The 26,913-nt window shown below is 43.9% G+C and overlaps 1 protein-coding gene across 1 annotated transcript in view; it reads right to left on the bottom strand.

Annotated features, from left to right (window-relative positions):
* Positions 1–2,137: 2,137 nt before the first annotated feature.
* Positions 2,138–26,913, bottom strand: part of LOC103815769 (amine oxidase [flavin-containing] A-like) — a 35,096-nt gene continuing 10,320 nt past the window's right edge. The window contains exons 3-15 of the mRNA XM_009089607.4: positions 25,537–25,674; positions 17,303–17,407; positions 15,957–16,048; positions 13,548–13,689; positions 11,884–12,033; positions 10,757–10,916; positions 9,404–9,500; positions 8,014–8,067; positions 7,036–7,093; positions 6,523–6,620; positions 5,248–5,359; positions 3,885–3,947; positions 2,138–3,430 (exon numbers count right to left, since the gene is read on the bottom strand). Of these exons, the coding sequence (XP_009087855.1) occupies positions 3,275–3,430; positions 3,885–3,947; positions 5,248–5,359; positions 6,523–6,620; positions 7,036–7,093; positions 8,014–8,067; positions 9,404–9,500; positions 10,757–10,916; positions 11,884–12,033; positions 13,548–13,689; positions 15,957–16,048; positions 17,303–17,407; positions 25,537–25,674 (1,425 nt within the window). The 3' untranslated portion in view covers positions 2,138–3,274. The remainder of the gene's footprint in view (positions 3,431–3,884; positions 3,948–5,247; positions 5,360–6,522; positions 6,621–7,035; positions 7,094–8,013; positions 8,068–9,403; positions 9,501–10,756; positions 10,917–11,883; positions 12,034–13,547; positions 13,690–15,956; positions 16,049–17,302; positions 17,408–25,536; positions 25,675–26,913) is intronic.

Below are 26,913 nucleotides of genomic sequence, written 5' to 3'. Positions count from 1 at the left end.
GAATTGAAAAGTAAAAGCTAGCAGAGGGGCCAAATGAAGGCAGCAACTTCTTGCTTTCCCAGAATGCAATTTCACACAGTAATAGAATATTTTGGGCTGGGAGGAATCTTAAAGATTACCCCATTCCAATACCCTTTGATAAAAACAAGCTGCTTGGGGCTCCATCCAGGGAAACCTTGAACTCTTCCAGGAATGTGGCATGTCCCAGATCTCTGGACTTCCTGTCCCTCACCATTTTGAGGTTGGATGCACCTTTTTAGCAACCTGGGTGTGACTGGTCAGTCCTCCCCCTTGTCCCACACAAGGAGCATGACTGGAAGGCCACTGTGTCCCTGGGGGACATCCACGTTCACTGCTCCAAAACATGGAGCCCCTACAACCTGGCACTGCTTCCTTGGGGTGGTGGCCCCTTCCCAGAGCTGTCACACAGTGGTTTCCAACCAGAGGGGTTTGGGTTGTCAGTTCCCATGCCAGGAGGTTGTGGACTGGGCAGGTAATGAGGGAAGGAAAGCCTTGCTAGGCTGATGGTGCTAAAAATCAAACAGTGGCTCTTCTCCTGCACCTCCTGCCCATCCAGCTCCTGCTGACCCAGCAGCCCACCCTGTTTCAGGGTCCCTGTCCCCATGGGCTGGTTGATGGCAGCCAGGAGGAACAACCATGTCACCCTTTGCAGGCAGGAGCTGCAGCCAAGGGGAGTGGGCCAGAAAGGAGGAGGGAGAGCCTCACAGGAGTGTTTTTCCATCCCCAGGGCTTGGGCAAAGCTGCCAGGCTATCTGTAAGCAAACCCAGCAACTTGATTAAAAGGAGGCAGATCTTCTCCCATGTATCTCCCTATTTGCTTATTTTGTCTGCCTGATCTCTGTGCTCAGTGGGGCTTCCCATTTCACTGCTACTGTGGAGCATTAAGGGGTTGTTTTCTCCCTCTGCTACTCCTTCTGCCATTGCTCTGGTCTTTGTTTGACTTCCAGCAGTCCTTTCACCTAAGGTTTTCCCATTTCCCAGGGGTGTCAATGCAATTTAGTTCCCACACTGGTGCTGGAGGACTTGGTATGGACCTCAGCCTCTCCCACCTCACCAGGGTGTCTTTGTCCTTCAAAGAGGACAGAACATTTCCCACTTCAGCCAAGGGAGTGCAAAGCTCTTCCTCTAAAAACTGAGCACCCCTGGATAGGGAAGTGTCCCAAGGCTTTCCCACTGCCCAGCCTGGGTGAGGGCCCTGCTTGGCCCCCAAAAGAAAGAGGTGTTTCCCTGGTGCTTCATCCTCCCAGCTTTAATACCAGCAGCAGCTCACTTGGGGAGTTGTCAGTGGTGATAAACTCAGTCCCATTCTGTTTCAAAATTGGTTTAAGAAAGAGGCCTGGCTGTTTAATATTTAAGCTAAATGTTTAATGTTTAAACAGGGAAATTGGTCTGATTGCCAGAAAGGGCATTAAAGCAGTATGGGAACTGGTCTATAATCTCTGACAAATGCTGCCCTTTCTCTGCAGCAGCCTGGTGCCTGGGAGCTGCAGGAGTTTCAGAAATGCCAATTTTAATCAACCTCACTCATTTCACTTGCTGCCTGCCAATCCCACAGCAGTGAGACGTGCCTTTCCCTGGGAAGGGGCAATGTTGTACCTGGCCCTGTTTAACAGTGTGAGATGAGTTCAGCTGAATTGCACTGGTATTCCAAACCCCAAACTAATTTCAATACAAATGTGTGTGGATAAGGTGAAAAGTGAAGCTGGACAGCGATGGCTCATGGGTGCATTGCAGATGATTTGGGGTCCCTTTTGTATGTGCACACAGGAGTTCTTGTCAAGTCTAAAGTAAGCCTGAAAATGAATGGTTCTAATTGCTACAAAGACACCTATGCATAAATTATTTTTGAATTGGTACAGGCAGTGTTTTTCAGGTGGTGGAAATGTCTCCCTGGGGGAAACGTGTGGCAGTGTAGAACGATTTCACACCACAAAAGGCTCAGCAGCAGCCTGTGCTCCATCCCTGAGGAGGCACTGTGGCTGTGCCAGGCTGCATGCACAGGGTACTCCTCGTGCACAGGAATCCCTGCTCAGCTGGAGCTGGGGAGAGCACACTCAGCAGGCAGCCCTCGAGTCAATCAGCAATTCATGGAACTCACAAAAAAACAAGCAAGGCAGAATCTGAAGAAAAGTTTATAAGAAGATCAAGGTTCCAGGACTCTTGAAAGGCACATTTCACCCATGTTGAACAACAGCTGAGTTCATGGACAGGGACAACACTCAAAATTCATGGCAAAAAGACCACATAATGATGGCACATTGTGAAACATACATTCCAGACTTCAGTCAAACACTAAAGTGATTATTTTAAGTGTATCATGTACATAATAAGAGCGGAACAGGCAGACGCATCCAATTACTGTAATTTACAAGGCAGTAATTCGAGCCTCAAATACAGTTCTCCTCATTAGAAGAAGGGGTTATGGATTAGCAGCAAAATGAGGGGCAGTAAATGGACAGGGAACCAGGAAGCTGCTGCCATTTGGAAAATAACAGCCAGCACCTGCTGCAAGTCTGGGGAATTCAACTTTGCTAATTCATTTCACTGTGCTGTGGCAGCACAGGGCTGGGCTGGATGGATGCTCTCAGGGCAGGCACCCTGCAGAGCAGATGTGCACAGATGTTTCCTTGGCAGTGGCAGGATGAAGTCCAGCCTTGCCTCCTCTCTCCTTGTTCAGTGCTGTGCCTTGTGCTAATTCCCTCCTTTCATCCAGCTCGGGGTTAAGTTTCATGTTGAGATGGTTAATAATTAATCAAATGCATTTGAAAATTAATTTGGCAATTCTATGACTGATTGGCATACTAATCTCTTCTGTGCAGCAGGGAAGGTATGGGAACAACCTCAGATGTTCTGAGCTGCTGACTGAGGTGATGCAGGAAGGCATTTACCATCTCGTGTGGTGAAAAATAGAGCACTGAGTGGAAACAAAAGCATTCTCTGAGACCTCTTTGCAACTCAGAAAAGGTGTGATCTGCATTTTGCCTTCCTGTATTAGGAGTATATCATTGATATTATCATGTCCAACCAAAATCAAATGGACAAGTTTGAAAAACACCCCCACAGCTGATTTATTTCCGTTTCACTGGTAGCAACTGCAGTAGATTAGATGCATTAATTCTGGGACTAAAAAGAAAAATCACAAGGAGAATAACAACTTTATGCTCTTTCCAGCTGTCCATGCCACTTTTCTCCAAAATAACACTCATCTGGTGAAAGGGAAGGAGAGGAGGTGTGCAGTGTCCGCTGGTCCCCGCTAGTTCCTGCAAGCAAGTCCCCTTTTAGAGACCAGGAGCCCTGCAGCAGCCACAGAGGTGAGGCACAGGGTGCAGCTCAGCAGGCACAGCAGCCCCGGCGCCGAGGGCAGGTTCCTCTCCCAGAAGCTCCTGGGGAATGGTCGGGCTGGGACATCCTGGGGGAGAGAGGAGATGGTGACTCCACAAGGGCAAACGCCTCCCGTGAGGCTGGGCAGGTCACAGGTGTTTCCCAGGTGGTGCAGGGAAGGAGAGTCATGGCTGTGAGATGTGTGTTCTGTCATCCTGAACAGCCACAGGACTGTGAAGATGGAGTTCCTTGTGGCTGGAATGAGGTTCTATTTTGGTTTAAACCATGGCCTGGGACTGGGCAGAATTAGGCTGCATTTTTCAGTCCCCCAGGCTCTGAGATCAGTGTGCCTGGCTCTTAGTCATCCACCCTTCAGACTGGGGTAACAATATTCCTTGGACAAGTCACAAAAATTAATGCCATCAGCATGTGAGGTGACTAAAGCCTTGCCTGGGAGCAGGGTGCACAGGAATCACTGAAACAGGGACACAGGTGACTGAGGGGTGTCTGCCTGACTGGGTGACAGTGATACTCTGGCTTACCTTTGACTCTGGCTCTGGCATCCAAATTTCACTCTTGGAGATCTTCCCCATACTGTGCAATACCTAGAAGAAGAAATTACTTGTACCATGTGAAAAAAAAATTATAATCCACAATACTTCCAGTTCTGGAGAAACAGAGGAATTTAGAGCAAGTGACATTGATAGAAGGTGTAACTATGACTAGCTGAAAGTCTCTTGAAGCAGAAAATGTACAGTGATTTCTACTAGAGCTTCTCTAATTTGTTTTTTGTGGGAGGTTTTTAGTTGTTTGGATTTTCTTTCTGAGTTAAAGTAAAAAAGCTTTTTCTCAAGGCAGTTTGAGAAATACCAAGGTGAGGTTCCAGCCATGCACTTGGGACACAAAACCTGTTAGGAGTGATGTTCTGGGATATGGAAAGAGGAGAGATGCAACCCTGAGGCTCTCACAGCACAGAAAAATGGACCCTTCCCTCACCTATTCAGGCAGAACAAAGGTCATCAAGGATTTTTCTTGAGAATAAACTGATTGTAACAATCATTGGGATTTTGGGGGGGGGCAAATGAATGCCTCCAGAAGACAGCTCACTGTCTTTGTAACTACTGCTCACAGGCAGGGAGAAAAGGGAAATTAGGTAACTTGAAATGAAGCAAGTAATAAGGATTATAAGGTGAATATGACATTCTGTCAAATGGAAGTAAAAGACTGATTTTCATTTAAATAACAACTCTGTGGCTTTGCCATGCAGTTGTAACTGCAATGTGCACCCTTTAAAGATTTTTTCCTCTCCCTTCATATTGTTGAAAAGGGATTTCACTGTGACTGGGAACCCAGCCCACTGTGTGTCATTCTGAGAAGATTCAGACATTATCAGAGCTGCACATTACAATTTCATAAAGCTCAGCTAACAGGACTGTCTTGTAAAAGGAGAAGCAGAAGGGATAGATCAAAAACGAGAACAATGTTCAGATTTTCAGATTTCTGCACAGGAAATAGCTGTGAGCATTTCAAATTACTTAGATGAGTTTTAAAACATGCAGTGATTAATTTATTAGAAATTGAGGTAGTGTATCTACAAGCAGCATCAGGTTAGGTTTTTTTTTGTTTTTTTCCTCTAGACATACAGTACATGGCATAAGCTTTATTTTAAGTCACCAGTTCAGTAATATTCTGATTTGGTTGAGATTCTTGGCTTCACTTGATTCAATAACTAATTAAGTAAGTTTAAAAAATAAACATACTTTGGTCATGTTGTTTTTGAGTTGTTCTCTAGTATCCCTCTCTGTCAATTCTAGGAGCCTGTGCACTAAATCAGACTCTCCAAGCAGTACTTAATCCTTTCCAGCCTTTTGAGAGAGCTGTTGGAAGCAGAGCAGGGGTCTGTACCTCTCTGGCTGCTCTCTCTCCTGCCTGCACGGCCCCCTCCATGTATCCGCTCCACTGCGTCGCTGTCTCCGTGCCAGCAAAGTAGATCCTGTCAACAGGCTGGCGAATGATCCTTCAAAACAAGTGAGAATGTCAGGGCACAAGTGACAGGAGGGTGATGTTCCTTCTAAAAGCAGTTTATGGCTTTGATGGAGCATGTGGCTTCAGCTCTGCAGAATCCCTGCAGACTGGGCTCAGGTGTGATAAGCTGTCCCTGCAGGACCACCTGCTTGCTTCTGCACACAAAATTCAAGATCTGAGAGAGAGAAAAACCTAAGGCATAAATCAGGGTTCCCAGCTTCCATACCAAGTTATACAGGCCTCAGTTTAGTGCTGGGAAAAGGGATAATCCTAACAGCCTCCAGCAATGCAGTGAACTGACAGTGTTTTGCATGGCAGCTTTGCTGTTATCCTGCTGTTACAGCAGTGGAATGTGGATGATGTTCCTGCAGTGCTAGATCTCCAATATCAGCTTCTGTTTGGAGGCTGGACTTGACTGGCTGAAGGCCTGGCACTCAGGGAGCTGCACCCACCCCACAGGGTCACAAAGGCAGTCCCTCAGCCCTGCAGGGCTGCACAAGCATCCCAGCCAACCCAGCTGTAGGTACTAAGCTCCCTCTCCCACTGGGAATGTGCCTGGTCTAAGGGCTCCCATCTAATCCCCCATTAGTTTTTCCCTGTCTGCTTGACAGCCACTTCCAGACACCTCACCCATCACTGCCTGAGTGCTTGAATAAATGACAAGAGAAAAATGATTGTACATGGGACAACTCCTCCCCACGTGATCTCAGCTCAGGCAGGGTCTGACCCCATGCTGGACATGTTGAGGAGCTCCTGGGCTTCTCCTGAACCTGATGCTCCACTTATACAGTCACTGGAGACTCTTCATCTGTCCAAGATGTGTGTCCTCAAGGGCTTGGGGGTCTCCAGAGAGATCCACTGCAAATACTGCTCAGCACAAACTACTGTAAATAATCCAGAGGGGAAAGGCCTTTGTGCCTTTTTGCTTGAGCACCTCCCTGTGTGACTGTGTTCCATTTCCTTGAAAGGCACAAGAGAAACTCCGCTCTCAGTAAAGCAAATAGCAAGATCCTCATTAGCTGGGGAGTAAGGGAGTGGAAAGAGGGTTGAAGTTCCCCTGATATTGCAAATATGCCATGGGTGTGTTGCATAAAGTATAGCATTGTACATGGGCTAAGGAATGTGAATTAGAAAGCGAAGCACTCTCAGTTTTACCTTCCATAGGAATGCATGATGCCTGGTGGGAAGTAGGCTGTGTAGCAGCCCCCTGAATATTGCTCCATGGCCCAGTCCTTCTCCTCATAATGCACAGGCTGTGAGTTTCAACAGAGAAAACAGTGAAACACTGACAGAGAAATTGGAAATAAAGAACATTTTTCTTTTGAAGAGGGGGAAAACAGGCTAAGAATACGTGACAAAGGAGTGCCATGTCATCTGGCTAATGCTATCCATCAGCACAAAACAAATTGTTGTGCTTTTGCAGAAACACCAGTCTCCCACAGGACCATGACAGGACAAATTAAAACATGCACTGCCTTTCTTTTCTTGTGCAGGGTGAGACTGGCAGTTCTTTTCTTCTTGTACTCAGTCCTGTCCTCCCCTTGTCGAATGGCCCAACATGCAATTTTAGGTACACATTTTAGGTGTCAGGAGCTTTGCCCTCATCATCCAGAACAAAGGAGCAGCAATATTGTACAACAGAGGCAAAACCAGGCATTAATCCCTTACTTGTAATGCCTCTCTCATCCCCAGTGCCTTGGCATATGCCTCACTGATCTTCCTTTTCCTGTGTGAAAATAAAATCAGAGTCAGAATAAAAGAAAAAAAGGTGTTTGGGGGAACCTCTTCACTCTCATCTTTCTTATAAAAAACCCAAACTTACTGCAACACATGGGAAAGAAAGTTGGGTTAGGCTTTGTTTTTAAGTCAGATTTCAAGTTCTTATCTTAACATACATATTTCAAATGCTGGTGCCTAAAAGTTACATTAAAAATGGACCCAGGGAATGGGAAATGGAAGTTGATTTTGGCAATGAGCTCTAACAAAATAAATCTTTGTACAGCTATTTTAGGATGCAGAGCCAATTCATCCTCATGTTCGCTGGTGTAAGACCAGAAGAAAAGCAATATAAATCAATTAAATCCCTACAGATTTACTATAGCTGGGAATAAAATATGAGCTGATGCTGCTCACATTCCTAAGCAGAGCTCCCCTTTCACTTGCACTGTACCAAAATTCACATTTAGAAAGTACTTTTTGTTCATTTCACTGACTATTTCACATACTTTATAAAGTATGGAAACCATACTTTTATAAACACAGAAATTTAAAAATTTTATCACCCAGTCTGAATGTGAAGGAGACCCAAAAGGAGACATGTCAGCACTGCTGGGTAAAGAATAATTTATTGGAGATGTAGTCTGGGAACATGGTTGGAAAAATCTTCTCCATTCACAGATACCCAGAATTGGTAAATCATAGCATAGAAGAGTGGGCAGGACTTGGAAATTTAGAAATATCCATAACTGGATGAATATTAGCTTCAGTGTCTCAGCCTGTTTATGCTAAAATCCCAATTTCAGCCCCAATTTCCAGTTGGTAGTTGCACTGACCATGTATAAATCTGCACATTCACACACATTCCTGTGGGGAAGCACCCCAGAGAAACAATTTGTTTCTGAATATCTGAAGCTTCTGAGCTCTTACCTCTCTTCCTTGCTGAGATGGGCCAGTCTGACAGCCTTTCTGCTAAGGATGAAACTGAAAACAAAAATAAGGAATTTGAACATCACCCCTGCTGATTTGCAGGCTTGAAATGGCTCTAAAAGGGGATTGGCAAAGCACTTTCCTGGTATGTGATGAGCTGCATGTTTGTCATCATACCTCATCATTAAATAATTACAGGTCACACAGGGGAAAAAGGCTCTGCAGGGTAACCTGCAGAGTTAATTGAAAGGGAGGGTGGGCATTCCCTCTCTAGGGCTGATCCAGAAGGACTGAAATTCTGAGCTTTATTAAGCTTTTGAAGTCCAGCAAGCAGCTGCCTGTGTCACTTGTATGAGTGAGTGATGGCAGCCTGCTGCTCAGACAGGCGCTGCACAGTGTCATGGATCACTCCTGCAAGAACCAGGATTGATATTTATTCATCTTGAAGGAAACAGATTTTACAATTAGTTCATCTGACCCAAGTGGAGATATCCAGGGGATAAAGTAGGTTCCTACACTCTTTTAGAAAGTCACATAAATCCAGGAGGAGAAAGAAAGCTGGAAAATGTTCACCATATGGGGCTGGGAGGAGGTCTGCTGCTCTCAGGTCATGGAAGCTTTCAAGCCCTGAACATGCCCATAAACATGCACAGTTCAGCAGAAGGGATGAGCTTTCCCTGCCAGACACTTCAGGAGCAGCTGCCTGACATTTATATTGGCCTTTTTTGGCAGCGTCACCTCAGATTATGGTGGAGACACTTGTAAAGATTGTTTGTTCATTTGGTTTCAGCTATTTTAAAAGCCACTCAATGCTGTCATGTATTTTCCCACCTGTTTGTCCAAACTGTAACATTTTTGCTTGTCAGTTTCTACAGATTCTTTATTTTTTCACTGCACATCTGCCTCCCTGCTCCAGCAGCTGATGTTCCTTGTCCTGCTTTAGCTCAGTGGGGAGAGGAGACAAATGAGGATTTCTTGGACAACTGCATTATCATTTTGAACCAGGCACTAAACATAAAAGCCCCACATAAGCCAAATACAGGCTCAAACAGATAGGTAAGACAGGGATTTATTTCTAAATCTACTCCACAGCAAAAAAAACCCAAATGTGAACTGACTGCCTAAAAAAGACTGCAGCTGAATCCACAACTCCTTCCCAATCACATCCTTGTATTAGGCTGTTTGCAGCAGAACCTTCACCAAAAAGTTTGTATGGACCAGAGAGGCACAGGAGGCTTGGCAGAAGTGCTCTCCTCCATCTGTGCAAACTGTTGAAGTGGGAAACACTGATGTAACCTGGTAATTTCCCCTCTCCCTTCTGCTCCCACTAACTCTTACAAAGGGAAATAGGGGAAATACACATCTGTGAGTGTGGGCCAGCAGCTCTTACCCCATAATGGCAGGGAAAGTTCCATCAGGTTTTGTGTCATCTATGGTTATTCCAATTGGAGACCCTTCATCCTCAATGATGAAGGAACCACAATAACCTAAGGGGAAAGAAACCCCAAGATGATTGTTAGAAAAACTTGTTGATGATCACAGTTTCTGCTAGGGATGAGCAGGGAAAATGATCCATAAAAGGAATTGTACAGTAATTCTGTTATTACCAATAACACCTATGTGTCTGAAGTGTCTGTGCAACAGTTTCTCTCTTCTCTATGACTCTGGGAAATTGTGTACACAGACTTGTAAAAATCTTTAAAATTCCATTGTTAGCTAACAAGGAATTTCTGTAGATTGCTGCAAGTCCCTTTGGCTTTCTATTTTAGGGAGAATAAACATTAAAAAAAATTGATCTAGTGAGAGTTATGGTGATTCATTCCATGAGTAAGTCTGACCAAAACAAAACCCAGTGTAATTTCATCTGGTCACTACAGGCTCAAATCTCCACTATTTTGATTTTGCTGGGGAAAAGATTGTTAAGAATGGTGTTCCATAACAGTAATGCAGCAGAAGCATGGGATGTCTAATCTAGGATCACATCAGGACATGTTTCAGATGAACATGCAAAAAATCCCATACAGATGACAATGCATACACCTGACTGTATTCCTGCCTAATCTCAATGGCCAGGTTATGCCCTGGAACATGCAAAAATTATATTACTTTGATTAAGAAATATTCTTACTACTCTCAATATTGTTAGGAAGAAAGTGAAACTAATCTGTTCATACAAATAGTTCTGAAAATAGTATCAGTTAAAGCTGAAAAAAACAAGATATTACAGCATGGAAAAAAAAATATTTTGAGCTAAACGAAAAGCTAACCTACTTTTCCCAGTCCTCTGAGATATCAAGTCTGCAGAACAGAAGATTAAAATCAGGGAAAGGTCTTGCTTACACCTTAAGTTCTGCTTGTCATCTGCTGTAAATTCTCTTTGGCTGACCTAACAGTCCCTGGCAGGAGAAGAAGGGAGCTGATGCTGCAGGGAAGCTGATGCTTCTGTGCTCTGCAGGTTTCAGCAAGGTTTCCCAGTGAAACATTGCTTGATCTCTTGGTCATCCCACCTCAGTTTTGAGATTTGGGATCCTGTTTGGGTCTGGATTTATCTTTGGCACAAGGCATGCACTCAAGCTCAGAGAAAGATTTCTGCTTTCCAAGGAGCTTTACTTTTCACTTATCTGTATGTTTGATTTTGGGGTTTTGAACATTTAACCCTCCCTTGGATTTATTCCCTGATTGTTAGACAGCAGAGCTTCAAATTTTGCACAGAGTTCCCACATCCTCTGCTTTCCCCACCTACCCTTCCTCCTCCAGAAGGCTTCCCTGTAGTACATCATGGTTTTTATGACACTCCCCATAGGCAAACGCTGAATTAACTGGTTTCTGTTTGGTGGCAGCTCTGGTTTGTAGTGAATCTTTGTTGTCAGGATTGGAGGGATGGCACTGATCACATACTTGCTCTGAAATGCAGAACAAAGTCAGCACAAGGCGCTGCCTCCCTGTGAGCTCACCCCACAGGACATGTTTGAAAGACACTCTTAACAGCTGCCAACAGCTTTCCCACTCCTGACCCTGCTAGGTGCCTTTCCCACACACAGATTTCCAGGTGACAAAAGCAATTCTGCCATTTCACAAACAAGGAGCTGGAAAAAACAGAGCAGAGTTGAAAACTGGCTGGAAACAGGTGGGGAAATGGGGCAAGAGACATTCTATGGCCTGGGTAAATCTGCCTTTATTATCTCCAGGAAAATATGACCCACATTTGTCCCAGTTATAAGATGCTAAAAAAAATCACATTTGTGCACATTCACAGGATGTTACTTTAGGACAAGGAGTACTCATGGTGATTGCAGCTTTCCTGAATGTGCTCTATTCCTCTCACAGGCCCTGGGTCTGACTGGAGCAGTGCAGGACTCTGTAGGGGGACACTGTATCCCAACACTGCTGCTCTCAGGTGCTCTCAGGCAGGTGGGGCTGCTGCTGCCCCATGGGTGCCACTGTGGGTCATCCTGTGCTGATGGAACATTTCAAAGCACCACAGTCCAGAGGCAAAATCTTACTAAAGGTGTTTGAAATGTCTTTTTTTTTTCTTTATTTCTAAGCTGTGAACCTCAAACTTAGACACAAACAGGAAGGTTATTTTTTCTTCCCTTGAAGTGGCCTCAATGCAGAACTAAAATGTAAAAATATATAAAGACATAGAAATTTCAGGCAGAGAAGTCAGAGTAATGACAGAAACCAAGTAGCAGAACACCAAGAAGAGGGCCAGTCATAAATAAATCTGTAAAGCAGGTTCCATGGAGTGTCAGCAATGTCCAAGAAACAGACACACACAAATGGGTGCTTCCTGATTACAGCTGGCTAAGAGATACAGCAGATATATTCCCCTACTAAATGCATACTCTACTTTTATTGTGATTGAATTACCTCATATATCTCATGGTTTAGAGTCTCCACAAGGACATTATCACCTGTCTGATCAATACTGATCACAGGTCTTTCCAGTTTAACTCTGCCTTTCAGGCGTTCCATTATTTTCTCCGATATCTGACCGGAACCCCCTTTAAACTTCCTCTCCTAAAACAACAAAGAGGAAAGAAACAGACAAAAAAATCAACAACATTAATCAAAATGGCATTGAATATGACTTCTGCTCACCATCATGAAATTGCAGGCTAAATCTGCGAGTCCTAAGGGTGCATAAAGACACCCAGACTTTCAGAAGAGCAAGGGCATAAACCTGAGCCTCAGTGAGGATTAGTGACTGAACTACTTGTGCAATGGCTTCCCTAATGACCTGGCTTAAAGACTCTTTAGAGAACATGCACATATAATGCAGGCAGAATTTTCTAGCAAAAATAAACATATCACTTCATTCAAAATGGGTTCTGAGTGTTTCACCCACCACAGTGCTACCAAAACCCTCAAGTGTGACAAGGAAACCAACTGTACAGTGAAATACTGTGCCAGCCCAGAAGCAAGACAGGTCTTGCACTGAGTCTGGTCTCAAGGTAATGAGCTTTCTCCCTGTGTCCTCTCTGGAAAGACACAAAGACAGTGCTGCCAGGAAAAAAGCACAGTCTGTGACACACATTTCCCTGCAATGTCCACTCAGAGGGCCAGGGGAAGCACTAAAACCTCTTTTATCTACCAGCCCCCAGCAGGAGGTAAAGCAGCTCACTTTTACATGTGAAATGCTGGTACTAGCAGAGAGGAAAGGATCCATAAAGTTTTGTGCTGCAAGACTGAAATGGCTGCCCAAGCAGGTTTTGTAAGACTTGGAAGGGCCACTAAGCCAGAAACCCTTAGTGCTTTTGCTCAACTAAAGTTGATTGGGGTGAGGGAAGAAGTTAGCATGATAGGAACAAAGACAGCTTTTCCCATCCAGCTACAAAGAAAAGAAGTGCTCTTCCCAGGTAGCTTTCCCTCCTCCACATGTTTCATTTAGCAATGAGTATCTTGGGATTGATTTTATTTTTAACTCTTGCTGCAACATCTAGCAGCTGCTGATGTGGGACAGCAAACTTGACTGAGGGGCTCCTGAGGAGAAAGGCTCTTAGCCAGGTTTGCCTCCTACCACAGGACAGCATCAGCACTGCTTACATCCTTCCTGACACATGGTTTTCTATTCTTACCCCAATAAACAGATGTTGATGGAAACTGTTGCCATGTGAGCTGACCCAAGAAGGAAGGACTTTTGCTATTTACTTCCCACTCTTGTCATTAGAGGCTTCAACACCAAGAAAACATCCACATTTCACTCTGAAGTACACTTGTTCTGAACTCTTGTAAACATTCAAATGTGCCAAATAACCCATATAAAATAAATTGGCAAAAAAGCAACACAACTGCAACAACAGTGCTGAAGTGAATGCAGAAAGCCCCCAATTGTTTAAATAGTCCCAGTTTATACCACATCTTAGCTAATAGAATCCTTCATTAAGCAGGGCTGTGTCACCCCATGAGAACACATTTCTCTCTGGTGCCACATGCTCCCATCTTTTCATTAATTGCAGGGTTTTGATGGGTACAACACTGCACTCGCTTGTTACACTTTCAAAAGAGGAGGAAGGAAATGAGACATTTTGTACCTGTCCCCCATTGGTGATAGAGAAGATCCTGAATGTGCCCCCACACTGCCTGACATACCACAGGAACCAGAGGGCAGAGACCTCGTGAGGCTCAGAGGTGACGTTGACATTCACAAAGACCGTGGCGAAGTCTCTGACAGCTCTGTGTGAGACACAGCACCAGAAAAAGACTGTGAGAAAACAGGACTTCCTGGCTGCTTTCAGGATTTTATTTGCCATACTAAACAAGGGCTGCTTTCCCAAAGTCAGAAAAGTCAAGCTTTTTAATTTTCAGCCTATTGTGAGTCTGTTTAAATGGGTTTCTACCAGCACCTCCTTCCCTCCCAAAGTATTTACTCATTTAGTTTGAAATCCCACTGATTTCACCTCCATTAAATAGTTTCCCAGCTGCTATTCATTTCATCAGAATAAATATTTTTCTCAGCAGAAGAACATTTTTTGTAATCTGTTGGTGAAACTTTTCTGCATTTCTCATGGGGAGCTCATTGGGCACAACAGCTCCAGGGTTTGATGGGTCCTGGGGGACTGAGCAGCCTGCACATTCCCACCTGCCATGTAACACTGCTGCACTGACCCTTTGTGAAATCAAGAATCAGACTTGGTAAATAACCCAGACAGAGGAACCAAATTGGCAATCATTGCTATAAAAATAAGGAGAGGGTCATCTGTCTACCAGAGTACATCCTCTGAAATAAACAGAGAAACAGCAGCAGAGGATCTGGCTATTCACATTTCATGCATTTGTGGCCACAGATTTCTAAGAAAATTGAGATCATTTTGCAAAGAAGGTAAAAGGACTTTGACTTCAAGGAAGCTTCATGAAACGACATGAATTCATAATCATCTGATAAAGGAAGGAACTTTGTAAGTTATCTGGGCTAAAATATGTAACTTATAAACTTTTATAACCTCATTTCCCAAAGTATGAAGGTCATTCACCCCTATTTTACTGGCCAGCATGTGAAAACAGCCTGCACACAAGAACAATTGTGACAATTTTGAGAGCACCAAGACACTAAACAGTTCCAGCAGGTTCAGGCCTTAGAAATGTGAAAAAAGTCTCCAGGATCAGTAGATGCTGATCTGTGACACAGGGCAAACAAATCTTCTTTTGTAATCTTGGCCCTGAGTCATACAGAAAATGCTGTGGAAGAGTTTTTCTGTTTAAGCACTGTTTTTTAACTGTGTGTAGAAAAATGTTGCTTGGCTTATAGATCTAAAATGAGTTTTTACTGAGTTTTTGAATGCATTCCAGCTGAGCACATCCATTAAAACTGGCTGTTTTACTGACACCATTGGCAGAAGAAGCTGCCCAGCAGAGAAGTCTGTTAAAGGAGGGATCACTACAAACCCAGTCCTGTTTATGCTCCACCAGCTCCATGGCTAAAAGCAGCAGTAAAAACTAGAAAAGGAAGAGAGTGCACTTGCAAAGTAACCAAGTCTGCAGGCAAAAAGCTCATAAAGCTAATTGCAAAGAAAACTGCAATGCCACAGGGAGCCTGAGCAAGTCCAAATGTCTGTACAGCATATCCCAAGGAGCTGGAGCAAGACCTAAGCCATAAAAACGAATTTCAAATGGAAAGTTTTGGTCAGGAAGCTGCAGGCACAGCACCAAACTGCAGTCAGAATGAAAGGGCAAACAGAGCACAGCCACACAAATAAAAGACACTGAATAGGAGGGAGGAGATGTTAGAGAACAGCACAGGGGCTGGCACAGCAAGTGGGACACAAATGCTCAGAAGAGCACACTCCTCTTTGCCTTATAAAGAGAAATTATTAAAAAGAGAAAGGAAAGGAAGAGAATTTCCAGTTGTCATCACCTCAATGTATTGAATATTTTTCCTTTTTTTATTTGTACAGGGCAGTCCCTCAAAGAAAACACACTGGTCATTTTATAGATGATAAAACACCTTGAGCCAACTATTGTGGATGTTCTGTTGGACCTGTTACTCACAAACAAGGAGGACCTGTGGGATGATGCAAAGGTGAAGGGCAGCCTTGGCTGCAGTGGCCATGAGATTGTGGAGTTTAAGATTCTGAGAGGAGTATGGTGAACAGCAGAATTGCAGCCCTGGAATTTGGAAGGGCAGATTTCATCCTCCTTGAGGCTCTGAATGTCAGTGCCTCATGGGAAACTCCACTGTAAGGCAAAGAGCCACAGGAGAGCTGGCTGGAGTTCAAGGATCCAATGGTTGGAAGTGAAAGGATGGTGGGAAGAGCCCACACCACCACAGCAGGGACCTGCTGGAGCAAACCCCATGCTCCCCCAGCACCTTTGATGCCACCTGCCAGCCAACCAAAGCCCATTCAAACACCTCCTGATCTGTCCTCAGCTGTCCCACAGAATCTGCCCAAAAAGCCACTATCATTCCACAGCTGGAATTTCAAAGAAGGTAAAAATTTACCTACTTGGTCCAGCAAATCTTATTTATCAGCTCTGTCATGGTCATTTTGTCCCATTCTTCAGCATGTGGAGCATCCCATGGTGCATCAACAGGAATCTGGAGACAGAGGTGAAATATCCAAGAAATTATTCAGTACTTCCCCATTGCCTGTGTGCTAGATAGTAGCACAGGCTTAATTGAAATGTTGGCCAAGAGTTACTTTTTTCCCCCTGCACATGGATATAAATTTGGAATAAATTCACTAAATTGAACATTTTCCATTCACACCTTTGGGCATGAATCCTACCATCACCACCAAATCTGTCTTTGGCTGACCAGTGAACCTTGTGCTGGGGCTCATCTGGCTTTTAGCTGTCCAGAAGCAATTCCAATTTAGTTGCCTTGGTGTCCTCTAGAAATTGAGGGAAAAGTTCTTTTTCCAGTCAGTTCCAAGATTAACACCCAAAGGCCCCTATGTCTCTCTGCTAATTGCACAGTAAGAAAAAATGTCTCGATCCTTTTGAAATATTTTAGGCAGTTAAATTCTTAAGAATAATTATTTGCATGTAAGTAACATGATGTGGAGCATATCCCTAAATCTTTGAAAAATGTACTTTTTACAAAAAAAAAATTGTGTATCATAATACATAAATTTGATTCTGCAAAACCACATAAAACCAGTGGAATTTGCAGGAGTACAGTGAGTTATGCTAGAAGATTCTGATAAGGTAAAGCCCTTGGTTTTTTGCTAGATTTTATGGAAACTGATGAATATTTGAAAGAGAGTATAATGCTCCAGGGGCTGCAGTTGTTCTGCTTATATTTTGAACTTTAAAAATAAAGTTACTGTGAAGTCAAACTGGAGCCCAGCCTAAGCAGCTACAAAAAAAAAACAAAAAAAAAAAAAAAACCAAACCAAAAACAAACAAACAAACAAGCAAACAAAAAACTTTACTCATAATGCTGTCATGAGGGAAGGGGAAAAACCCCTTCTAATTTCCCAGCTCATGGAATATTTTTTTCTGTCATGAGAAAATACTTACACTGAGTTCAACCTCATTTTTTCAGATATCTTAGACACCTCCAGATCTTTTTGTCTCCTCTCATAGACTCATAGAATATTTTGGGTTGGAAGGGGCCTTTACAAGTCCACCCCACTCTCAGTGAGGAAAACCTATTATTTCTGACAGTTCCTGGACAATATAGAAATCTTTCTGATGGATGCTTCCTTTCTGTTTTGTTCTGTTGTTGAGGTTTTTTTTTTTTAAATATATATAAAGAAGCAATAAAAAACCCTGCCAGAAACAAAACAAAACAAAACTCAATTTATTCATGGAGCATTGTAGGAAACACAGAATTTTGACAGCCTACCTCTTTTCCCATCTTGTCCACAGTTCTCCAGAAGTTATTGTAATCCAGGAAAACCAAGGGATTCCATGATGAAGGGCAAATTTCCGTGAAATTTCGTGACTTTCCCTGAAATGCACATAAAACCACAAACAACTGAAATACAACAGAACAGATCTTCATAACCCAGGAACACAAAATTCTCAGAGTCACCACGTTCGGGCTTTTGCCCCAAACACCTGTCTGGGTTTTGGGGTTTTTCTTTTTTTCCCCTGCATATGAATGCAAGCAATGGAATGCATGTTGCTAAACAGGAGAGATAAAAACAGCTGAACTGGCATTGAAAAGGACAATAACACCTTTTTATTCTGAAGGAGTGGGGAGGGCTACATTTGGTCTGAGCAGGTTGTCAGACTCTGGGCTAAGGATACTCAAGCCATGGCCAAAGGGGTAACATTCCTTCTTCCTGAGCATCCTTCATTATTACATTTAAATTAAACTTCTATTTGCCTGCTGCTGAAATGTGCATCCTGAAATTTGTGTGGGTCTAAAACTGAATGCATTTCAAACCATTTAAGCACCTTTATGGTACACCTCACTTTAAAAGCAAAATACCTCTTTATTATTCCATGAAAGAAACCTAGCCTATTAAAAAAAAGTCTGAACAAGAAGTTTTTGGCTGCAGGAAGAAAAATGTTGTACGCTTGCAAAAGTGGTGTCAGTACTTACAAGGTGTGTGACACAGAGTCGCAGCAGTGGCTGAAAGTGTCATTATCTGAAACTGTTTCAGACAATCCTGTGATATAATGATAAGAGAAACAATCTAACAGCAGCTGCTTCTCTGTTACACCTTTAATCTGAAACAGGACTGGATGAGCAGGTAACGTTTTCTCTCATTAATTTGCTTTGAACCTTCCCCCAGGTAAGTCAAAGGTGAATTTCTCATCAGACCTCTCTTCTCTGCCCTGCCAGCTGTGTCAGAAGTTTGTGTGAGGCTGCAGGGAACACTCTGACCTTGACAGGCAGGAGCTGTGGTGCTAAAGCAATTGGCAACCTGCTTTTCAGTGCCATGGAGCCCGTGTCAGCCCATCACACCTGGCAGGGGGAGTCTCAGACCAAGAGAGGCTGCAGTGCTTCAAACATGGAAATGGGGACCCAGGGACAGAGACACAGAGCAGGAGCCAAACACACCTTCCTCACACTTGCTGAGAGAGAATTGATTGATCTTCCCCTGCCCTAGGGTGACTGTTATCCCCATCTGTCTGTGTGTAATTTATGCTGGATATTATGTTCTGTGCCTTTAAGACTGGCAGAGTGAAAGTTTTGTTTTGGGCCTCTTATCAGCCACTCAGTGGGACATCCAGATAGCACCAGTGCATGTGGCTGCTTTTTTGCTTTTTGCCTTTGCTCTTGCTTCTGCTTTGCTTCTGCTTTTCTTGCTCTTGCTTTTTTCCCTCTTCTCATTAGTTAATTTAGCTAAACAGTCCAAATTCCTTCCTGGACTGTTTCCCCTCTACTGTCTGGACCTGCCAAACCCGCTCCAGACTGGGATTTGGAACACGGAGAGAGAGTTTGCACCTTGTGGCTGCAGCAGCTGCCCCAGTGCCAGAGGGACTGATAACAGAGCGACCACCCCAGAGAGACTTCCTGAATTTGTCATCTTTTTCAGAGCAGTGACAGAGTGGTGTCACCTGGTATTGTTCATTTTGTGTGCTGGGGGTGCTGTGCCTGTTAAATAAACAGGTTCTTTCCACTTCTCTCCGAGGAATTCTTCCCAAACCGGTTGGGGGGAGGGGCCATGCGGGTTTCTTTTCTGGAGAAGCCCTTTTTGGAGATTCTCTCTCAAATTTGCCCTAAACCAGGACATCCCCACTGATAATTGTGTATTTGTGTGCAAATACATTTGGGTTTCTGATGTTCTGCAGAACATCTTTCTCTGCAAAGATCATAACAAAGATAAAGAGTGCAAGGCAAAACTCAGTGATCAAAGTGAGCTTTCAGACTTGAAAAAAGCAGTAAAATACTGAGATTCTTACACTTTGGTGAACTTTTGTCAGCCCCTAGGATAGGAACAGCAGGGGAGACAAATGTATGTGTGTGAGAGACCACAGCAAGCACTGGCTGACAGTGCCTGGTGCTGCCTCCTCTGGAGCCCATCAGGTCACTCTGTGCTCTTCCTCTTCATCATCTTCAGTGAGGGCAGCAGCAAAGCCACTCTCCTGCTCCATCCAGACTCAGCAATTTCTGCTCTGGGCCAAGCAAAGCACCAGCTGGTGATCTCAGCAATTACTTCAGCCTGAGATCCACAAGTTTAATGTTTTAGGTTTTGGGTTTTTTTTTTTTTAATCTCCAACAAATGTTGTGCTTTCAAGTCACCAGGAGGTGGTTGGTTACCTCTGGATTTCTGGGTATGTAATCTCAATCTTGTGTACCACAATTGTATTTGCAGGGACCCCATGGCAGGAATGATGCATCTGACTCCATGTTCTCAGAAAGTTAATTTATTACTTTATGATACTATATTGTATTAAAGAATACTAGACTACACTAAAGAATGCAGACAGGATCCTTACAGAATGCAAAAAAGATAATAATGAAAATTCCTGACTCTTTCCAGAGTCCTGACACAGCTTGGCCCTGATTGGCCAAAGAGTGAAAACAACTCATACCAGAATGCAATGGAACAATCACCTGTGGGTAAACAATCTCCAAACACATTCCATGTGAGCACAACACAGGAGAAGCAAATGAGATAACAATTGTTTTCCTTTTCTCTGAGGCTTCTCAGCTTCCCAGGAGAAAAATCGTGGGTGAAGGGATTTTTTCAGAGAATGTGAATGCCACATACCACACACTTTTTTCTCTCTTTTATGCCTATTTTGTTCTCTTTCAGAGTTATACTGAAGGAAGATAGCTGGGGGGATGCTGCTCCATCCTTCCCCAGGTGCACACCTGCATGCAAAACATTTCTGCCATGGCAAGAGCAGAGGAAAAGCTCCTGTGAACTCCCAGCAGGGAATCCTCCAAATGACACTGGCTCCTCCTTTGCCTTGAGGACAATTTCTCAGTGCCAGGCTGCAGCACTGTGTTCAGTCACAGAAAAGAGGGCCAAACAGTGCATGCAAAGGGATATACTGAATCCTACAGCTTTTACTGTCATCAGCTAAAGCTGTATCAAACCAGGAAATACTGACACCAAGCAGTAACACACTGATAATAATTTTATTCTTATTGCTCCACATTTTGCTTTCCTAAAAGATCATCAAACACTGCTTCTCAAAATTCATTTATTGCTAGTCTTTTTATTCTGGTTGGGAGCACAGGTGCCATCCACATTCCTTCCTTGACAGGCTTTAACCCCAATAATTCTGCCCTTCAGCAGAAGTAAGATTGCAATCCTCTCAGGCCACACAAATCAGGGTGAGGAGAAGTTGTTCCTGCCCTTCTGTACTGTTGATATTGCAGGGGGGCAAAGGGAAAAGATAAGCCTGTTGCAATCAGGAGTAGCAGCAAAAAATTCCCAGTTTTTCACTGTTCAGTCAAAATCTCTTTCCAAAAGTCTTTCTGAGGAGTGACTGTGCTTGTACAGAGGGATGTAACTTGCAAACAGCTCTCCGGTCCTTAGCTTACTTAGCTTAAAACATCTTTGGTCAATGGCATAGCCCAGGGAGATCAATGGGAATGAATGTTTTATCCCCTGAGAACTACGAAATGCCAGCTGATAATTTTAAAAAGTCTGAAGTTTACTTGTTGCTCTCTTCTGCATGCAAAAAAACCCACAGCTTCAGTAAGACTGGAGCCCAATGGCAGGAAAAGCTGGAAAAACACAACAGAGCTAACAGACCTGGAAGAGGCAAACACTGAATTCAGAGAGGCTGAAATAATTCCCACAGTGACCCCTGTGTGGTGGGGCTGTACCTATCAGAGATGGGATCAGAGGAAAGCCAACTCTAGCAAATTCCAGGCAAGAAATTCCCATTTCCCATCAGGCAGCACGAGCCCAACAGCCTCAGACACATCAGTTCTCCAGCTTTCTCTCTGGCACAAGTGTCTCCACGGCAGGGAGTAAATCCAGCCCCAGTGAGCTGGGCTGGAAAGTTATTAATTTGGTTTTAATACTGTCTCCCTGCTAGGCAGAAGAGCTCTAGCTGCAAGTTTCACAGAGGAGCTCACTGCAAACAGGGGAGGTCTTGCAATATTATTATTATTATGGAAAATAATACTGGCTGTATAATTTTTAGAACTACTGTTTTCTTAAGTGAAAAGCAAATAACCTACTGGCTTAGCTCCCATGCTAACACATGGCTGCCTGACTGACCCACAGAGTTTATCTAACTCTTTTTTTCATTTCCTGCTATGGCAAGTGGTTTCCTGCAGACCTCAGATCTGAGTCCTGCTGCCTACTTGGATTAGTTACCCCACACCAATCCAAAGAAAACAAGATCCTCAAGCACCTTCCCTCAGTGGTCAGAAAGAAGGCAGTGAGAGAAGAGCTCTGCAAGGTCCCTTCCCTGCCCAGGGCTGTGCTGGGGCTTGCAGCCAAAACTACAGGAATTAACCCCAACCTGTGACACCACCCCAAGCTTCTAATTGTGCCAGAGGAGCAGACAATTTTGCCAGACTTGAGAGAGGCAGGTCTGTCTCCTGCCTGCTGTGCCAGGGACAGGGCACACATCAGGAAGCACAGGAGGAGCATCCCCCACCCCCCAGAGCAGGGCTGTGATTGCCTGGGGCTGTGCCCAGCACAGAGCAGCAGCTCCCCAAGGTGAGATCCCCCAGGTGAGAATCCTTCCCTGATCCCCTGATCCCACCCCCAGCAGATCCAGCCCTGGGAGCAGTGCTGGGCCTGGGGCTGTGTGATCCCTGTCTGAGCAGCAAGTCTGTGGTGATGGGCAGAGTCTCAGTCACACCTGCTGCACCCTGAGCTCCTAATCCAAAGGCAGGGTGAAGGAAGGAAAGGACTGGAGGGCTAATCTGAAGCACTGTACAGAAATCCTCATATTTTTATCAAGTTCCCCCCTCTGAAAATCATAATTTTTTATTAAATAATATTATATGTCCTGGAGCTGTGTGCTGCTGCCAGTTATGGGAGGAGTACAGCTGTAGAGGTTAATACCACACCAAGGCCCAATGCCTTTACTTTCTGGGGTCTTCTACTAAAAAAGGTGAAAACTGAGCTTCAAGGACCTCTGTTGTAAAACAAAAAGCTGTCTGGCAGCTCAGGGAAGGGAGAATCCAGCACATCTGTCCTTTCTCAGCCCAAAAGCATTCTTGCTGAACTGTGGGACAGTAGCCACAGAGAAATTTAGCTGCAAAGAGGGTTCATTACAAACACTTGAGTTTTAAGTCACAGATTTGCAAGGACAGGATACCAAAACCAATTCCTGACTGACATTAAAGGAGTCCATGTTACCATGCTAACTGATGGGAAAGAAAGAACAAATAAATTTTAAAAAATATAAAAAAAAGATAAACAATAGTTACATATTTGGATTTTCAAAGAAACTGTAACTACAAAGGAAACCTGCACCAATGAAGCAACTTGGTTATTAAAGCTTTCAGTATGTGGAATTTTTCCACAGAGATATGGGGAAAATTCCTGTCAGAGAAAAGAAGCTCATTAAATCCCTCTGGGGATTTTCACTTTCTCTTGGCTGCTTCCGCTGCTCGGATAAATCATTTTCCCACTTTCCCCCAGCTCAATCCAAGCAGTATCCTGGAAATCTTCAAAAAAAGCCAAGAAGAACTGATGGTTAAGGTAAAGAAAAGACCAAAAATCTCTTAATCCAAGGGTGCTGGAGATCACATACAGATGTCACAAACACAGCTAAAGCTGAGCTTAGTCACTGCTCAAAACTTTCTCTCCCCTCTGACAAAACCACACAACACTGCAGGCTTTGGAGAAAGCTCCTGGGAGGAGACCTTCCTGTCTGGCCCTGGCTCCACACTCTTGGACAGCCACCAGACAAACACCAGAGAGCTGAGACACAAGGGGAGAAGATTTAATCAGACCTTCCAAGGCCTGCAGGTGGCCCATGGCTGATGGTGTATCAGCCCAAGAAGCTGAAAACACCCATATTTCAGATTAATATTTAATTTCTGTTTGAGATGATCCTTTAATATCTGATAATCCCTTTGCTAACACTTTCTGCCATCTAGGAAATACCACTTGGTGCTGTGTGGTATTGTGTGATTTGTGCTTGTGTTCCTGGAGCATCTTTAATGAATGTGAGGGATGCATTCTGCAGCTGGGAGAGCACAAACCCCTACCTGCACCTCAGCATCCAGCCTGGCAACAGTGTGCAGCAGGCAGGTAAAGGAGCCCTGGGCACTGAGCAGCCCAGCCAACAGCCAGGAGTGCACAGATGGAGTTTAAAAAGCTTCCTCTAGAAGGGGGATATAAGAGAGGGTTCAACAACACATCCCTAAATCAAAGGGCACAGTGACTGCACAGTGTCTCAAGGAAAAAGAAAGGAGAAAAAGCTGTGGAAAACCTTGGGAAAGGAAAATTACAGAAAAGGGCTACAATTCATGGGAAGAGGATGTGGGAGAAATGAGACCTACAGGAAGAAAAGCATCATTATTATTATTCATCCAGTGCTTAAATCTGGATACCTTAAAGCCCCTTTGCTGTCACCCTGGTCCAACAATTACAGCTCCCTTGGGACCCTGATTAGCTCAGCAGGACCACACTGACAAATCCAGAATTGATCCACAGCCTGTGATCCAGCTGAATAGCTCATAATGCTGCCTCTTGCTTAGAAAAATGCTTTCACTTCAAAGAAAACATTCAAAATTACATGGTCATTAGCAGGGACGTGCATAATGCAATGTGGGACAATAAAAAGCTGCAGCTTTGGTGTCAAAATGGATTAAGGGCTCGAAGTAATGTACCCCATTAGAGGCTTTTATTTAACATAAAGAAGATAAGTGCCTTTTAGGATGCTGAGATATTCATGCCTGAGCTTAAATTAGAGTGGGACAAACACTCTGCTGGTACAAACCAGCCCATCCCTCTTGCTGTAGAATTACATCAATTTTGCATGAGGGGGTGACAAGTAAGTTTTTTAGCATTATGGAGTGGCTGTGCAATTATTTAAGATGTGACTGTTTTATGAGCATGGCATTAATCTGCCCAATAAGGAGTGCCTGCAGAACCAGATGGTAAAACTTTGCAGCATGAACACATTGCTCTAATTCTTAGGAAAAAATTTGAGAAGGTATTAGAAATGAAATCAATTAAGGATCCATCACATAGCATGGCTTGTCTATATCAAGTATGTCAACTGTGACTCACACAGGCTTCAAGTCTGGTTCTGCCAGAGTCTGTTAAGTGCCAAAACTAAAGCATATTTTTTAAGAAATTGAAAGTGATGGTCTTTTCAAATTAAAATAATACTTTGAGTTATGGATACAGGCAGTCACATCTCACATCTATGAATCTTAGTCCTTTCTTTGTCCTTCTCCCTGCTGCTCTCACCCTGTACTGGTTTTGGCAGCAGGTCCTGGGTAGGACTTGTGCACAAAAATCAGTGGGCTAAAGATCTGGCACAAGGGCTGGAAATCTGCTCTGAGGACAGGTTCCATTGCTGTTCATTTTAGCCACAACAGGACTTGCTCAAGGGTGGCCACCTGGACTCCTGCTGCCCCACATCTCATAGGTGACAATTTGGTGACTCTTGGGAAGGGCACCATTAGCTAGAGAGGGAAGCTCAGAGTCTCAGATTGGATGATTAACTTCCAAACACCCATCTGAGATATGAATCCCACTCTATGAGGCTGGGAGAGATCTCATGTGAATCCAGTCATGTAGGCAAAATATATTGTCCTACCCCCAGGCTGGTTCCATAATACTGTTGTCCAGTATCCTCATTCAATACTATCCATCAATACTATTATTTTTTAACTTTAAATTTGGCTTTTATTTCTGAACAAGTATTTCCTGAATTTCAGGCAAAACTTCTTTGGAGGTTATGTTCAAAGACAACATGCCAAATGCATCCCAAGTTTTTTAGCTGCTGTCAGCTGCATTTTTTGAACACTTTTAAAAAGAAAATAACAACCATTTGTCACACTCCCAACAAGTTAAAACAGAATAACAACACTTCAAGCAGGTGCTATCTGGATTACTAAGGGTAAGTTTTATATGAAACCCTTTTTTGATGACTGTCAGTAATTTCCAGGTTTCAGTGCCACCTTTGGGTACCTCAGCATGGAAATGCAATATACTTACAATATTTGCAATAGGCAATACTCACCCCTTTGTGATGGAACATGTGGCCCTCAACATAGACTTTATAGTTCTCCACCCCCAGCTCCTTTGCCAGTCGCAGAATCCGGTTTTGGGTAGGTCCCACGTAAGATCCACCAACATCTACATAATTCACTTTATCATTCTGGGAAAAAGAATACAGGAATCAGAAGCTGTGCAGGAAGCTCCTCAAGACAGACATCTAGAAGCAGAAAGAGTTATTCTATTCTGAATGTGTATGGAATGCATGTGTATGATATTCAGGGGGGATTTGTTCATGGGAAAGGTTGTCGAGCATGGAAATGGGCTGCACAGGGAGGGGCTGGAGTCACCACCCCCGGAGATGTTCAAGAAATTCACATTACTTTTCTTGTCATTGCAAAACATTTCTGCAGCTGAAGCCACCTCCAGCATCAAGCCTTGTTTTCTCTCTCCAGATACTTGCTTAGACTTAGTGCTGCAGGTGCTGAGCACTGCACTGCAGTTTTCCAGGAGATTCATCTCCTTTCCAGCACTGCAGCCCTTGGCTCCAGCCTGCTGCTGTCTGGGCAGGGACCCCCAGCCATGCCTGCCATGAAAGGTGCTCCATGCACCCCCCAGACCAGCCCCCCACTCACCTGGGAAGTGGGAAGAAAGCAGAAGGTTTCAGGGGTGCACACTGTCACAGCAGGCTGATCTCCTAAGACAGTGACTCTTAAACTCTGTTTACAGGGAGTATTTTAAGCCTGGCACTCTCAGTGTCACAGAAGGATGGTGTTTATGCTCCATGTTTCACACACAATGATTTCTGCTGGAACACCACTGTTTATCTCTGGTTCCCCAGCAATGGCACCTGACATAATTTACACATCTCAATTCTAGGGTGGGAAGCAGAGCTAATGTCTGTATTACATTATCCTGTGCCACAAGTGACTCTTCATTTCTTTCTTTTTTTTTTCCTAATGGAAATCAAGATGCATTTCATTTTTAGAAGCAAGAGTGTTATTTCAGATAATTTTAAGACATTTTAAAAGATATGTCTGAGCCATAATGATGTTTGGTCCTGCTCAGGCTGCTTCTCATAGGGCTCTAAGTTTTCATGTCTGTTACAGTATGCAAAGGGAGAAGGGAAAAACAGCAGAAATGCTCTGACACTCCTGGCCCCAGATGATGTTTTCAACACATTATTGAAGACTAGGTAGACAATATTCATTTTTCCCTCATCTACTAAGCCAGTCACTGCACCTTAGAAGGCTGGCCAAGCAGGGATTCTCCTTGGTGAGCACATGCTGACTGATGGCTTTTGGGTTAGTTGCTCTGTCACCTTCTGAGGGTTTGAGCTGAAGCTGTAGTTCCCTGGATCAAAATGATTGCAGTTCCCTGGGTCAAATTAACAGGAGTGACA

This window comes from Serinus canaria, chromosome 1, assembly GCF_022539315.1.
Source record: "Serinus canaria isolate serCan28SL12 chromosome 1, serCan2020, whole genome shotgun sequence".
Classification (NCBI taxonomy): domain Eukaryota; kingdom Metazoa; phylum Chordata; class Aves; order Passeriformes; family Fringillidae; genus Serinus; species Serinus canaria.
Note: the sequence above shows the minus strand (reverse complement) of the source record. Positions and strands in the feature narration are given on the sequence as shown.